The 14,586-nt window shown below is 44.0% G+C and overlaps 1 protein-coding gene across 6 annotated transcripts in view; it reads right to left on the bottom strand.

The window, feature by feature from the left end:
* Positions 1-14,586, bottom strand: part of LOC124776614 (esterase FE4-like) — a 219,884-nt gene that overhangs the window by 176,156 nt on the left and 29,142 nt on the right. For all 6 annotated transcript variants that reach the window (XM_047251697.1, XM_047251698.1, XM_047251699.1 and 3 more), the window contains one exon: positions 6,530-6,740. In XM_047251697.1, the coding sequence (XP_047107653.1) occupies positions 6,530-6,598 (69 nt within the window). In that variant the 5' untranslated portion in view covers positions 6,599-6,740. The remainder of the gene's footprint in view (positions 1-6,529; positions 6,741-14,586) is intronic.

The raw sequence follows: 14,586 nt of genomic DNA, 5'->3' as shown, positions 1-14,586 counted from the left end.
CTTAATAACCTAAAAGATATTAAAATTATTTTCAACCAATAATTTGCAAAAAAATTAGAAGCCGGTATGTAGGATACTAAGCTTCGTCTATGACAGCGATAAATGAATGTAATATGTAGTATACACTGCAGCGATACCCAAAATGAGTTGTTTTTTCAGCGTTTTGCGGTAATAACCCTTCACACGTGCCCTCGTGCTGTCACACAGGTCACACCAACATCTCGGGATGTCAGGTTTCCACCTGAAATTAGTAGTTCAAACGTGGTACATGTTGTGATGGGAACTGTGTGTGCAATACAACTGAACTATTGGGTATTTCCCCTTGCACGTACCTCGATCTTCATCTCTGATACATGTCGTTCCCAATGGATGCACGAGAGTCAGTTGGTCAGGGAAGCATTTGTCTTTCGGAAGCGATTGCTGGAGTATCGAAGCACGCTGTTGTGAGGAAATAGCTGTACAGATGTACACGGTATGCTCAGTAATGAAGCGCGTTCGTTTCTACTGTTTCCATATGTCTCAGTATTTAAGCACAGAAGAACTAATCATTAATGCATATATGTCACCAGTTAATACCATGGGCCGGAATGGGAGTCAAAAGCGGATTCCTGTCTTCCGCGAGCAGAGAGCGATACCCTGCCAACTTAATGCGGACGCTCTGCGCGCAAATGCAGAGTGCTGGTCGCAGTGCTCCGGTGGCCATATTTAAAACCGATACTTACGTAAAACAACACTCCTCTTAGAGCCTCAGAATAGAAATGAATTTGGATTGAGCATAGCGTATTGGTCCTGTCGGCAACATCAACCCGAAATAATCACGTAATGTAGATATGACTTCGTTGTTTGAATTTTTCGCTAATTACACACATCTACTCAGTACCAAATCTACGTTTGTTAACAAATGTACGTTTTCATTGGGTTTCAAGTGTAATGTGTGATAGGATTGAGGATTTTTGGCTGGGAGGACGCAGAATGTTGTATGGGATGGAGAGTCATTACAGAAGTGCGCTCACGGATGTGTGTTGGAATCCTTCCTATTAATGTTTTGTTATATTAACGACGTTTCGGACAATATTAATAGAAAGCTCAGACTTTTCGTAGGTGTTACAGTTATCTATAATGGCGCTCTGTCTAAAAGAAGCTGCACAAATATTCAGTGAGGTCTTTATAAGATTTCAAAATGGTACAAAGACCGGTAACCTGATTTAAATATTCAGAAAAGTAAAATTCTCCACTTTACAAAACGAAAAAGATGTAGTATCCTATGAGTATAGTATCAGTGAGTTACGGCTGGAATAGATCAGCTCATACAAATATGTGGGTGTGACAATTTGTAGGGATATGAAATGGAAGGATCAAATAGTCGTAAGCTGAGTCTGGATAAAGCAGGTGGTAGATTGCGGTTCATTGGCAGAACACAAGGGAATTGCAATCACTCCACAAAGGAGATTGGATACAAAACACTCAGCGACCAAATTGGTTCAAATGGCTCTGAGCACTATGCGACTTAACTTCTGATGTCATCAGTCGCCTAGAACTTAGAACTAATTAAACCTAACTAACCTAAGGACATCACACACATCCATGCCCGACGTAGGATTCAAATCTGCGACCGTAGCGGTCGCTTGGTTCCTGACTGTAGCGCCTAAAACCGCACGGCCACTCCGGCCGGCACTCAGCGACCCATCCTGGAACACTGCACAAGTATGTGGAACGCATACCAAATAGGTCTAAAAGGAAGTATTGAACGGATACAAAGAAGGGCACCACGAATGGTCACAGATTGTTTCGACCCATGGAAGTGTGAGACGAAGAAGCTGAAAGAACTGACATACCCTTGAAGATAGAAGTTACTTAGAAAGCTCCACAACCAACTTTGAGTGATGACTGTAGGTATATATTACAGTCCCCTGCGTATCGCTCCGAATGAAATCGCTACGACAAGTTTAGACTAGCTACAGTGCTCTCAGAGGCATTTAAGCAATCGTTCTTCCCCCTCTCTACATGTGAAAGGAGCGGGAAAGAAGCACTAATAAATAATACAATGGGACGTAACAAGTGCCATGCACCTGCAAACAGTGGAAGGAAGATTAGGCTTTAACGTCCTATTGACTGCAACACTAAGCTTGATCATCCTCTTCTAAAATTCTGCTAAGCGGTATGAACTCCAAACCAGATAGTTCTGGCGGAGGAAATCAAAACAGTTCAAAGAAGGGTCGCGCATTTTGTATCATGATGAAATGGTGGTGAGAGTGTCACGGATGTGGTGAGCAAATTGCAGTGGTAATCTTTAAACCAAAGGTGGTTTTCGGTGCATCAAGATCTCTTCACGAAATTATAACCAACTACTTTCTCCTTCAAATGACGAAATATTTTGTGACCCTTACGTAAAAAGAGAGTCGACAAAATATTTTGCTGATTCCCACCTATGACCACCAACATGACATGCAAGTAATCAGAGCTGGATCGGAAAGATAAAAATGTTGTTTCTGCCAGGTGCTATCAGAGATTGCAACGATAGAAAAAGTCTAAAAGTGGTTCTTCGACCGGTAGATACATAGCCTGAAAGTGGTTCTGTGGATCCTCTACCAAAGATTTAGGTGTGAACTGCAGAATAATGTTGTAGATGTAGATTTTAAGACGGAGCATATTTTTGGACCTCACAAAAGTGGCACAAATAGGCAGTTATGTCCTTTTCGAAGAATTTATACTTAATTTGGCCTTAGTTTACCTTCTACATACACTACTTCACACAGTGATATGCGTTTGGTCTCGAGTGTATGAAAGGACGTAAGAAGAGTAAAATCGGGGACGAGATGATTAGAGAGCAGCACAATTCGTCTTGCGAAGTGAGAGGCAAGAAAATTTTACGAGAGCATTGGCCATCAACGATTTAGGGGCAGCTAGGAAAATGTACATGGCTGGAAGGGAATTTCGACCACGCTCTTCCTGAATGCAACATCAGTGTTGGAACGTGAGACGGGAGTCAAATACAGGGTTATTACAAATGATTGAAGCGATTTCACAGCTCTACAATAACTTTATTATTTGAGATATTTTCACAATTCTTTACACACACATACAAAAACTCAAAAAGTTTTTTTAGGCATTCACAAATGTTCGATATGTGCCCCTTTAGTGATTCGGCAGACATCAAGCCGATAATCAAGTTTCTCCCACACTCGGCGCAGCATGTCCCCATCAATGAGTTCGAAAGCATCGTTGATGCGAGCTCGCAGTTCTGGCATGTTTCTTGGTAGAGGAGGTTTAAACACTGAATCTTTCACATAACCCCACAGAAAGAAATCGCATGGGGTTAAGTCGGGAGGGCGTGGAGGCCATGACATGAATTGCTGATCACGACCTCCATCACGACCGATCCATCGGTTTTCCAATCTCCTGTTTAAGAAATGCGGAACATCATGATGGAAGTGCGGTGGAGCACCATCCTGTTGAAAGATGAAGTCGGCGGTGTCGGTCTCCAGTTGTGGCATGAGCCATTTTTCCAGCATGTCCAGATACACGTGTTCAACCGTTTCTTCGTTCACTGCAGGTCGACAAGTTGATTTCCCCTTACAGAGGCATCCAGAAGCTTTAAACTGCGCATACCATCGCCGAATGGAGTTAGCAGTTGGTGGATCTTTGTTGAACTTCGTCCTGAAGTGTCGTTGCACTGTTATGACTGACTGATGTGAGTGCATTTCAAGCACGACATACGCTTTCTCGGCTCCTGTCGCCATTTTGTCTCACTGCGCTCTCGAGCGCTCTGGCGGCAGAAACCTGAAGTGCGGCTTCAGCCGAACAAAACTTTATGAGTTTTTCTACGTATCTGTAGTGTGTCGTGACCATATGTCAATGAATGGAGCTACAGTGAATTTATGAAATCGCTTCAATCATTTGTAATAGCCCTGTATAACCAGAGAATCACGTTTCGTACATTTAATGACTGAATTCCTCGTATATTCTTCATTTCTCATTAGCTAACACACATGGCATACCTAGGAAACGCGTGAACAGTCAACAGTACTCTGATCGGAATCTACTTCACTAGCGATGTAATGACATTGAAAATCATACGTTTACCGGCAAACATATGCAGCACTATAGTCAGGTGACTTTCGGAGTCAATGATAGCGTCAAAAATTCCGTTCTGTGAATCTCAGTGTTCACTCCATAGGTATTCCCACCCTATGTGTGTAATAAGGAAGAAGAAGTAGGAATTCACAGATTACAGCTACTTGTATTTACGAGGTGCATTCAGTTTACAACACCTGAATTTTTTTCTTACAAACAAATCACACGAAAACTGTGGAACTCATGTCACTTCTCGACGTAATTTCCTTGCAGCCGTACACATTTTTCACAACGTCGACGCCAAGATTTCATGGCCGCTGCGAGTGCTTCTTTGAGTGTCTGGTTTGACCACTGGGAAATCGTTGATACAACAGCGGCGTGGCTAGTGAATCGGCAGATCCAGAGTGTGTCTCTCATCGTTGGAAACAGCCAAAAGTCACTAGGAGCCAGGTCAGGTGAGAAGGGAGCGTGAGAAATCAGTTCAAAGTTGTTGTCACGAAGAAACTGCAGCGTTGCGTTGGCCCAATGCGCTGGTGCGTCGTTTTGACGAAAGGGCACATGCCCGGCGGTTTCTCACGCAATGTTGGAAGGAGCCTGTTCTTCAGAACATCTTGATAGTTTGCACCTGATAACGTAAAGGGCTTTGGAACGCAATGAGTACGGATTAAACCATCGCTGTCCTAGAACAAGGCCGCCTTCATCTTTTTAACACTGACGCATACCCGAAATGTTTTGATGGCGGTGAGTGTGTATGTACTTCCATTGACGTGATTGGCGCTTCCTTTCAGTATTGAAAAATGACATCCATGTCTAATCCATTGTCATAGTCGATGAAAAGAAAGTCCCGTTCATCTCATTATCATGCGTCAACATTGCTGACAACATACCACGCGTGCAGCCTCGTGGTCATAGAGGTGATGTTTTCCACACGCATTCTATCCTCCAAAATGACTTCCTTCTCTTGCTCCATTACGTCGGCAATCACGAACGTTATTAACGGCTGATTTTGATACATAAAATGGCGACGTTTTCATTACAAGAATAGCATGTAGTCATTCGTGTTCTCGATTTTCACACCGATTGAAATTAATCGCCAGCTAAGTGAGACATGTGGTGATGGTTAAGGAGACTTATGCCACAGCGGAATAGGACGCTAAAATAACTGGTCACTACTGTTCGACGGTTCTTATTCATTGTCGTGTTTCGGACACAGCCCACCAGTCGAACATCAAAAAGAAAAGTCTTCGTACCAAGTATGGAGTCAATCGTCAGCCGTCAGAATCAGTACTCAGCTAGTTGAGTGCTGACGCTGACGGCTGACACATATTTTATATATATTTTATATGAAGACCTACATTTTTGATGTTCTGACGATGGGCATCAATAACTAAGAACTGTTGAACAGAAGTAACCAGTTACTTTAGCCACATATTCTGCAGTGGCATAAGCCTCTACAAGTTTACGCCGTGGTCGCCGGCATTCTGCGCCATTTCATGGTCAAGTTAAATGTGGTGATAGTGTCGTGGATATCTCTATTACAAATAGTTGAAAAGAGTGCCACTGGACTAAAACTAGAAAATGATATCTGTGGAAAACTACAACATGTTAACTTTAGTGCGGTACTGTAAAATACAGCAGAATATATTGTAACAGATGCTTTAACAGAACGTAATAACCGGAAGAAATTACTGATGCAGCAACTCTAATCTTGTCAGCTACAATTTCATGTGAGTATCTGGAGAAATATCTGCAAAAACAAATGCTCTTTGGTTGGTACCTAGTACTCTATGCAGAGGGTGCAGATATTCAAACTCACTTCAGTCTATTGCAGCTTTAGTAACTTAGTACTACGAATCAAAAAATATACTGTATTGGAAACAGTGTACAACTGTATCACTATTTTCGTGATTACATCAAGCCTCCAGGAAGGATGGTTGTTTCACTATCATAAACAAGACCTAAATCTCCACATTATCGAGGTCACCAGGAATACTCCTCACCCCTGCCCCCACGGCCCAATCATCAAACAAAAGTAAAAGAATGAAAGAATGTGTTAAGGAAAAGACTTTGCCTAATGATATTTAGTTACACGAATATGAAAATGTATGTAAAATGTTCATGTTAATGAAGGAATTAGTACTGAATGGAGGTTAGCAATTAGCTTTTCTTAATTAGCGAGTGTGTACTATGACTGGTTGACATCCCGTAACATACAGCAGTGCATGTAAGTTTAGAAATCAGTGATATCGTGTTTTCCATCTGTAACTGAAGTCAGATATGGTTAACCGAATGCTGCTGAGAAAAAAAGAGTACAATATTCTTTGTTTCCAGCTGCCATTACGTATTACTTAGAACTGAATATTGCACTATAGCAGTCTTAGAAAATAAGTATCAAAGCCAGCGTGAAAGTTAACTGAGAAAGATTAATGGTTATTAAATGATTTTTTTTACTTACGGATATGGAGATCGGTGCCGCAGAAACCATAAATAATACAGTTAGAGGAAGCGCTTGTCTGAGGTCCATGTCAACGCAGGATTGTTTCCAAAGTAAATAAATCACTGGTGACAATATAGTGTAAGTTCGTTCTTGTTCCTAGAATAATTCTCTTACTACAAAAAAATTCAGTGATGCAAGATTCAATACTCCAGTCAGCTTCCTGTCATACCTGTAACACATGAGGAAATCAGGATGTTTATCACTATAGCACGTAGGCATACCAGAAATTTTGATGGAGACTTAAAGGTTCTTTACGCATAAAATAACGCTGTCAATATGGAGTATTACCCTGCACACAAGGATCATTTATCTAACAAGAGACTTACTTAGTATTCGTTCGTATACTATAATATTGGGATATAATTTTAAGATTGATAAGTAAATTAAATTGTAAGAAACCAAAATTCGATAGTGAATTACGAAGCGTGTGATAATCGTCTGCCATTTGATGTTCGCTGGTTGGCTATAAGTTTCAGACTTCAGTGATAAAAATCACCCCGTTGCTGCCATTTTCTAACGTCATTTACCCATCTTCCATTAAGTCGTCGCTTCGGAATTTTTCTTATGTCTCGGTGATTAGGAAAGTAGATGCTTGGTTCACTGACTGTCCATTCGCCTAGCTACACATCCCTCTCAGTCTCCATTTCCAGTCATAAATTCCTCTTCTGCTACAGTTTATTGAAACTATTTAGCTTATTTGGATCACAACAGGCCTTTTTTTCTGTCAACCCAGTCGCTGTCATCAACTGACCTAATTACAAGCAACGGTCAGTTCAATGACTTCAACGTTAGTTTGAACTACGTTTTTCAGTAATGAGTATTTTTATACGCATAAGAGAAAGTAAGGTGATTTCATACATTTAATCCCAGTAAATCACAATGTAATATCAACACTCCACTGACATAGTGTCTGAGAGTGACGGCGATATATTATTTGTATGGTGCCTAGCTCTGCGCATGGCGTACGTTAGTCCTCTGCAGGAAATAAGTAGCTGACCCGGCGTGCAGCTCGACGGTTCATATCTCATCAGTGAAGCTTCTGTTATGCTGATTCTTGGCTCAAATGGCTCTGAGCATTATGGGACTTAACATCTTAGGTTATCAATCCCCTAGAACTTAGAACTACTTAAACCTAAGTAACCTAAGGACATCACACACATCCATACCCAAGGCAGGATTCGAACCTGCGACCGTAGCAGTCGCGCGGCTCCGGACTGAAGCGCCTAGAACCGCTCGGCCACCGCGGCCGGCGCTGATTCTTGAATACAAGTGTTACTCGCTGACAGGAATGTCAATTGTGTATAGTTGTGTAACATGATTTTTGCTTTATTCATTGGTGCTAACAGGGAAATGTGGATGATCAACACTTGGAGGTAAGAGTATTCTTCAAAATTCGGTGTCTGTCCTCGGCTTGTAGAATGTAGTTCGAATTTCCTCCGGAGATCAAGAGGCCGACGTTCGCGCCAATACAGGGGTTGAAAAGGGTGTTGATATCCATTCGCTATCAGTTTCCCATACAACTTTGTTTCTCAGTCAGTGCACACTGCTATCTGCGACAGTGCGTGTCTGCAATAACCCCTGTTTCGCCCGCTCCGCACAGATGCTAATCTCATATTGGGTAATCGTGATGTCATTGAAGCCCGAAATGGCGGCATGACAACAATGAAACAAAATTAATTACACCGAGGAAATTGATTTTATAATATGGTTTTTGATATTTTTACTGCGAGACAGAAAGGGTTTTTTTTTATTTATTCGACGAAGACTTCATAATAAGATAATAATAAATTTTCTTTGCTTTAATTGTGCGCGAGCCGTTGCCTTCTCACAACTGTAACAATTTCGTATCCAATACAGAACTTTCCCACTTCTTAATTACGTAATATTAGCAACAATTCAGAAAAGATGAACTCACTTCGTCCAACCTCCTGTAATCTACGATGAACATATATATTTTGTAACATCATTCCTTTGCAGTTCTTCATTGTAATGAAGAATACCTTCGTAAAGTGAAATTTTTAAATTTGCCAATAGACTTTTTAAGGGAATCACCATTAACATAATTTGCCACGCCATCGTCCGTTTCCCAGTCTTTGTCATTGACTAGATACAGTTTCACAATTGCATTTTAAAATGCAGACACATTAGGTGGACTCATTACACACAGAATTCACCTGTAGTTAGTTAGCTGTACAGTAAATGAGACAGGCCTTTTTAGTAGCAGTTTCCAGAGTCCTGTTGGCCGAGCGTTATTCATTGCCACAGGTAAGCCAAAAAGAGAAAAAGAAAAAAAAATATATTTCAGATTTCCAGAGACTTCCTTTCATTTGACCAGATATCAGTTACATTTTTGTCCAATGTCCTGTCAGAGTAATAAAGAAGTATAAAACAGAGTGTAACGATTTTGAAGCGAACTTAGGTACAATCTGGTTTTTCTTTATTAGGCGATTCGGTACACTTTCTTGGAAATCACGCTGTCAGCTTAACTTCTGTTTCGCTGTTTCGATTCATTGTTTGCAATAGATGCAGATTCTCAGACAAGCTTTCTGGCATTCTAAGCAAAGTAACTGCCAATGCAAAATCAACACATAGAAACTATAATAAAACTAATATTTTTTTTTTTTGTGGAAGTAACTTTCAGGGCAGCTCTTCTTAAATATGTTGGGACCGTTCGTTCCTCTTGGTGGATCCCGAGGGAGAATTATCTGGCTGTCATAAGCTGTGCATGAGCTTCCAGGGCTAGGAAAATACTGAACGTCATCTGGTACAATTCCGTGGCGAAGATGGACTGCATTGTTAGGATTCTCTCAGAGCTTACTTAAGCGATGGTATAGGTGCTGTGATATCACATAGGTCTTCCAACAGCATGGAACAACGTGGTACATGTGCATGTAAAACATTAACAGCCGTCTAGATGAATTATAACCAAGTAAGAAGGAAAACTCCCGATGACCCATGGACCTTGCTAAAAGGGAGTGGCTTGCGTGCTTCGACGATACATATAGCACCCACAACGGAGCGGTATCTGTGGGGTGACCAGACAAACATGTGGTTCCTGAAGAGGGGCAGCACCCTTTTCAATACTTGCAGTGGCAATGGTCTGGATGACTGACGGATCCTTGTAGTATCAGCCAACATGACCTTGCCGTGCAGGGCCTGAGAACGGCTGAAAGCATAGGGAACTACACCTGTTACTTTTCCCGAGGACATGTAGCTCTACTGCATGGTCAAATGATATGGTATCCTCTTGCGTAAACTACACTCCTGGAAATTGAAATAAGAACACCGTGAATTCATTGTCCCAGGAAGGGGAAACTTTATTGACACATTCCTGGGGTCAGATACATCACATGATCACACTGACAGAACCACAGGCACATAGACACAGGCAACAGAGCATGCACAATGTCGGCACTAGTACAGTGTATATCCACCTTTCGCAGCAATGCAGGCTGCTATTCTCCCATGGAGACGATCGTAGAGATGCTGGATGTAGTCCTGTGGAACGGCTTGCCATGCCATTTCCACCTGGCGCCTCAGTTGGACCAGCGTTCGTGCTGGACGTGCAGACCGCGTGAGATGACGCTTCATCCAGTCCCAAACATGCTCAATGGGGGACAGATCCGGAGATCTTGCTGGCCAGGGTAGTTGACTTACACCTTCTAGAGCACGTTGGGTGGCATGGGATACATGCGGACGTGCATTGTCCTGTTGGAATAGCAAGTTCCCTTGCCAGTCTAGGAATGGTAGAACGATGGGTTCGATGACGGTTTGGATGTACCGTGCACTATTCAGTGTCCCCTCGACGATCACCAGTGGTGTACGGCCAGTGTAGGAGATCGCTCCCCACTCCATGATGCTGGGTGTTGGCCCTGTGTGCCTCGGTCGTATGCAGTCCTGATTGTGGCGCTCACCTACACGGCGCCAAACACGCATACGACCATCATTGGCACCAAGGCAGAAGCGACTCTCATCGCTGAAGACGACACGTCTCCATTCGTCCCTCCATTCACGCCTGTAGCGACACCACTGGAGGCGGGCTGCACGATGTTGGGGCGTGAGCGGAAGACGGCCTAACGGTGTGCGGGACCGTAGCCCAGCTTCATGGAGACGGTTGCGAATGGTCCTCGCCGATACCCCAGGAGCAACAGTGTCCCTAATTTGCTGGGAAGTGGCGGTGCGGTCCCCTACGGCACTGCGTAGGATCCTACGGTCTTGGCGTGCATCCGTGCATCGCTGCGGTCCGGTCCCAGGTCGACGGGCACGTGCACCCTCCGCCGACCACTGGCGACAACATCGATGTACTGTGGAGACCTCACGCCCCACGTGTTGAGCAATTCGGCGGTACGTCCACCCGGCCTCCCGCATGCCCACTATACGCCCTCGCTCAAAGTCCGTCAACTGCACATACGGTTCACGTCCACGCTGTCGCGGCATGCTACCAGTGTTAAAGACTGCGATGGAGCTCCGTATGCCACGGCAAACTGGCTGACACTGACGGCGGCGGTGCACAAATGCTGCGCAGCTAGCGCCATTCGACGGCCAACACCGCGGTTCCTGGTGTGTCCGCTGTGCCGTGCGTGTGATCATTGCTTGTACAGCCCTCTCCCAGTGTCCGGAGCAAGTATGGTGGGTCTGACACACCGGTGTCAATGTGTTCTTTTTTCCATTTCCAGGAGTGTAGTTCCCAGCACAGGTCGCGAGACAGTGCTATTCAGGATGGCGTCTTCATCAAGAAATACAAACGTGGCATTCTACGGGTCAGAGGGTAAAATTTTAGATCCATAATTTGGGAAGGTAGGTTAGAAATTTTAAAAACGAAAATGGATAGACTGAAGTTAGACATAGTGAGAATTAGTGAAGTTCGGTGGCAGGATGAACAGGAGACAATAGGATTATGAATAAAGAAATAAATAAGAGTAATGCAGGAGTATGTCTAACAATGAATAAAAAATAGGAATACGGGTAAACTATTATGAAGAGCATAGTGAAACCATTCTCATAGCCAAGATAAACACGAACACAACATCCACCACAGTAGTTCAACTTTATATGGCAACTAGTTCCACAGATGATGAAAAGACTGAAAGAATGTATGGTGACATAAAAGAAATTATTCATATAGTTAAGGCAGAGGAATATTTAATCATGTTGGAGGATTTGAATTCGATAGTACGAAAAGGAAGAGGAGAAAACTAGTAGGGGAATATGGACTATGGCAAAGAGATGAAAGAGGAAACTGGCTGGGGTATTTTGCACATAGCAAACACTTGGTTTCATAATAATGAAAAAAAGTTTTATACGTGGAAGAGACTTGTAGACGACGGAAGGTTTCAGATTGATTATACACTACTGGCCATTAAAATTGCTACACCAAGAAGAAATGCAGATGATAAACGGGTATTTATTGGACAAATATATTATACTAGAACTGGCATGTGATTACATTTCCACGCAATTTGGGTGCATAGATCCTGAGAAATCAGTACCCAGAACAACCACCTCTGGCCGTAATAACGGCCTTGATACGCCTGGGCATTGAGTCAAACAGAGCTTGGATGGCGTGTTCAGGTACAGCTGCCCATGCAGTTTCAACACGATACCACGACTCATCAAGAGTAGTGACTGGAGTATTGTGACGAGCCAGTTGCTCGGCCACCATTGACCAGACGTTTTCAATTGGAGAGTGATCTGGAGAATGTGCTGGTCAGGGCAGCAGCCGAACATTTCCTGTATCCAGAAAGGCCCGTACAGGACCTGCAACATGCGGTTATGCATTATCCTGCTGAAATGTAGGGTTTCGCAGGGATCGAATGAAGGGTAGAGCCACGGGTCGTAACACATCTGAAATGTAACGTCCACTGTTCAAAGTGCCGTCAATGCGAACAAGAGGTGACTGAGACGTGGGACCAATGGCACTCCATACCATCACGCCAGGCGATGACGAATACACGATTCCAATGTGCGTTCACCGCGATGTCGCCAAACACGGATGTGACCATCATGATGCTGTAAACAGAACCTGGATTCATCCGAAAAAATTACGTTTTGCCATTCGTGCAGCCAGGTTCGTCGTTGAGTACACCAGCGCAGGCGCTCCTGTCTGTGATGTAGCGTCAAGGGTAACCCCAGCCATGGTCTCTGAGCCGATAGTCCATGCTGCTGCAAACGTCGTCGAACTGTTCGTGCAGATGGTTGTTGTCTTGAAAATGTCCCTATCTGTTGTCTCGGGGATCGAGACGTGGCTGCACGATCCCTTACAGCCATGCGGATAAGATACCTGTCATCTCGACTGCTGGTGATACGAGGCCGTTGGGATCCAGCACGGCGTTCCGTATTACCCTCCTGAATCCGCCGATTTCATATTCTGCTAACATCCATTGGATCTCGACCAACGCGAGAAGCAATGTCGCGATACGATATACCGCAATCGCGACGGGCTACAATCCGACCTTTATCAAAGTCGGAAACGTGATGGTACGCATTTCTCCTCCTTACACGAGGTCCCACAACAACGTTTCACCAGGCAACGCCGGTCAACTGCTGTTTGTGTATGAGAAATCGGTTGGAAACTTTCCTTACGTCAACATGTTGCAGGTGTCGCCACTGGCGCCAACCTTGTGTGAATGCTTTGGAAAGCTAATCATTTGCATATCACATCATCTTCTTCCTGTCGGTTAAATTTCGCGTCTGTAGCACGTCATCTTCGTGGTGTAGCAATTTTAATGGCCAGTAGTGTATAATGGCAAGACACGGGTTTCGACGCCAGATTTTATAGTGCAACTCATTTCCGGAACTAGATGAGGACTCTGATTATAATTTATTGGTTATGAACTGTAGCTTATAACTGACATATTTAAAAAGGAAGAAAGTTAAGAAGATGGGACATAGGTAAGTTGAAAGAACCAATGTTTGTTGATTGAAAACAGGGAAAGGAAATATTTTTGGAAATTTGTGGTAAGATTCTATGGGACCAAACTGCTGAGGTCATCGGTCCCTAAGCTTACATATTACTTAATCTAACTTAAACTAACTTACGCTAAGGACAACACACTCACCCGCTCTACCAACTGAGCTACCGAAGCACGACTCACGCCCGGTACCCACAGCTTTACTTCTGCCAGTATCTCGTCTCCTACCTTCCAAACTTTACAGAAGTTCTCCTGCGAACCTTGCAGAACTAGCACTCCTGAAAGAAACGATATAGCGGAGACATGGCTTAGCCACAGCCTGGGGGATGTTTCCAGAATGAGATTTTCACTCTGCAGCGGAGTGTGCGCTGATATGAAACTTCCTGGCAGATTAAAACTGTGTGCCCGACCGAGACTCGAACTCGGGACCTTTACCTTTCGCGGGCAAGTGCTCTACCAACTGAGCTACCGAAGCACGACTCACGCCCGGTACCCACAGCTTTACTTCTGCCAGTATCTCGTCTCCTACCTTCCAAACTTTACAGAAGTTCTCCTGCGAACCTTGCAGAACTAGCACTCCTGAAAGAAAGGATATAGCGGAGACATGGCTTAGCCACAGCCTGGGGGATGTTTCCAGAATGAGATTTTCACTCTGCAGCGGAGTGTGCGCTGATATGAAACTTCCTGGCAGATTAAAACTGTGTGCCCGACCGAGAAAGGCAAAGGTCCCGAGTTCGAGTCTCGGTCGGGCACACAGTTTTAATCTGCCAGGAAGTTTCATATCAGCGCACACTCCGCTGCAGAGTGAAAATCTCATTCTGGAAACATCCCCCAGGCTGTGGCTAAGCCATGTCTCCGCTATATCCTTTCTTTCAGGAGTGCTAGTTCTGCAAGGTTCGCAGGAGAACTTCTGTAAAGTTTGGAAGGTAGGAGACGAGATACTGGCAGAAGTAAAGCAGTGGGTACCGGGCGTGAGTCGTGCTTCGGTAGCTCAGTTGGTAGAGCACTTGCCCGCGAAAGGCAAAGGTCCCGAGTTCGAGTCTCGGTCGGGCACACAGTTTTAATCTGCCAGGAAGTTTCATATCAGCGCACACTCCGCTGCAG

Source organism: Schistocerca piceifrons, chromosome 2, assembly GCF_021461385.2.
Source record: "Schistocerca piceifrons isolate TAMUIC-IGC-003096 chromosome 2, iqSchPice1.1, whole genome shotgun sequence".
NCBI classification, from domain to species: domain Eukaryota; kingdom Metazoa; phylum Arthropoda; class Insecta; order Orthoptera; family Acrididae; genus Schistocerca; species Schistocerca piceifrons.
The sequence above is the reverse complement of the archived record's forward strand: the minus strand, read 5'-3'. Positions and strand labels throughout refer to the sequence as shown.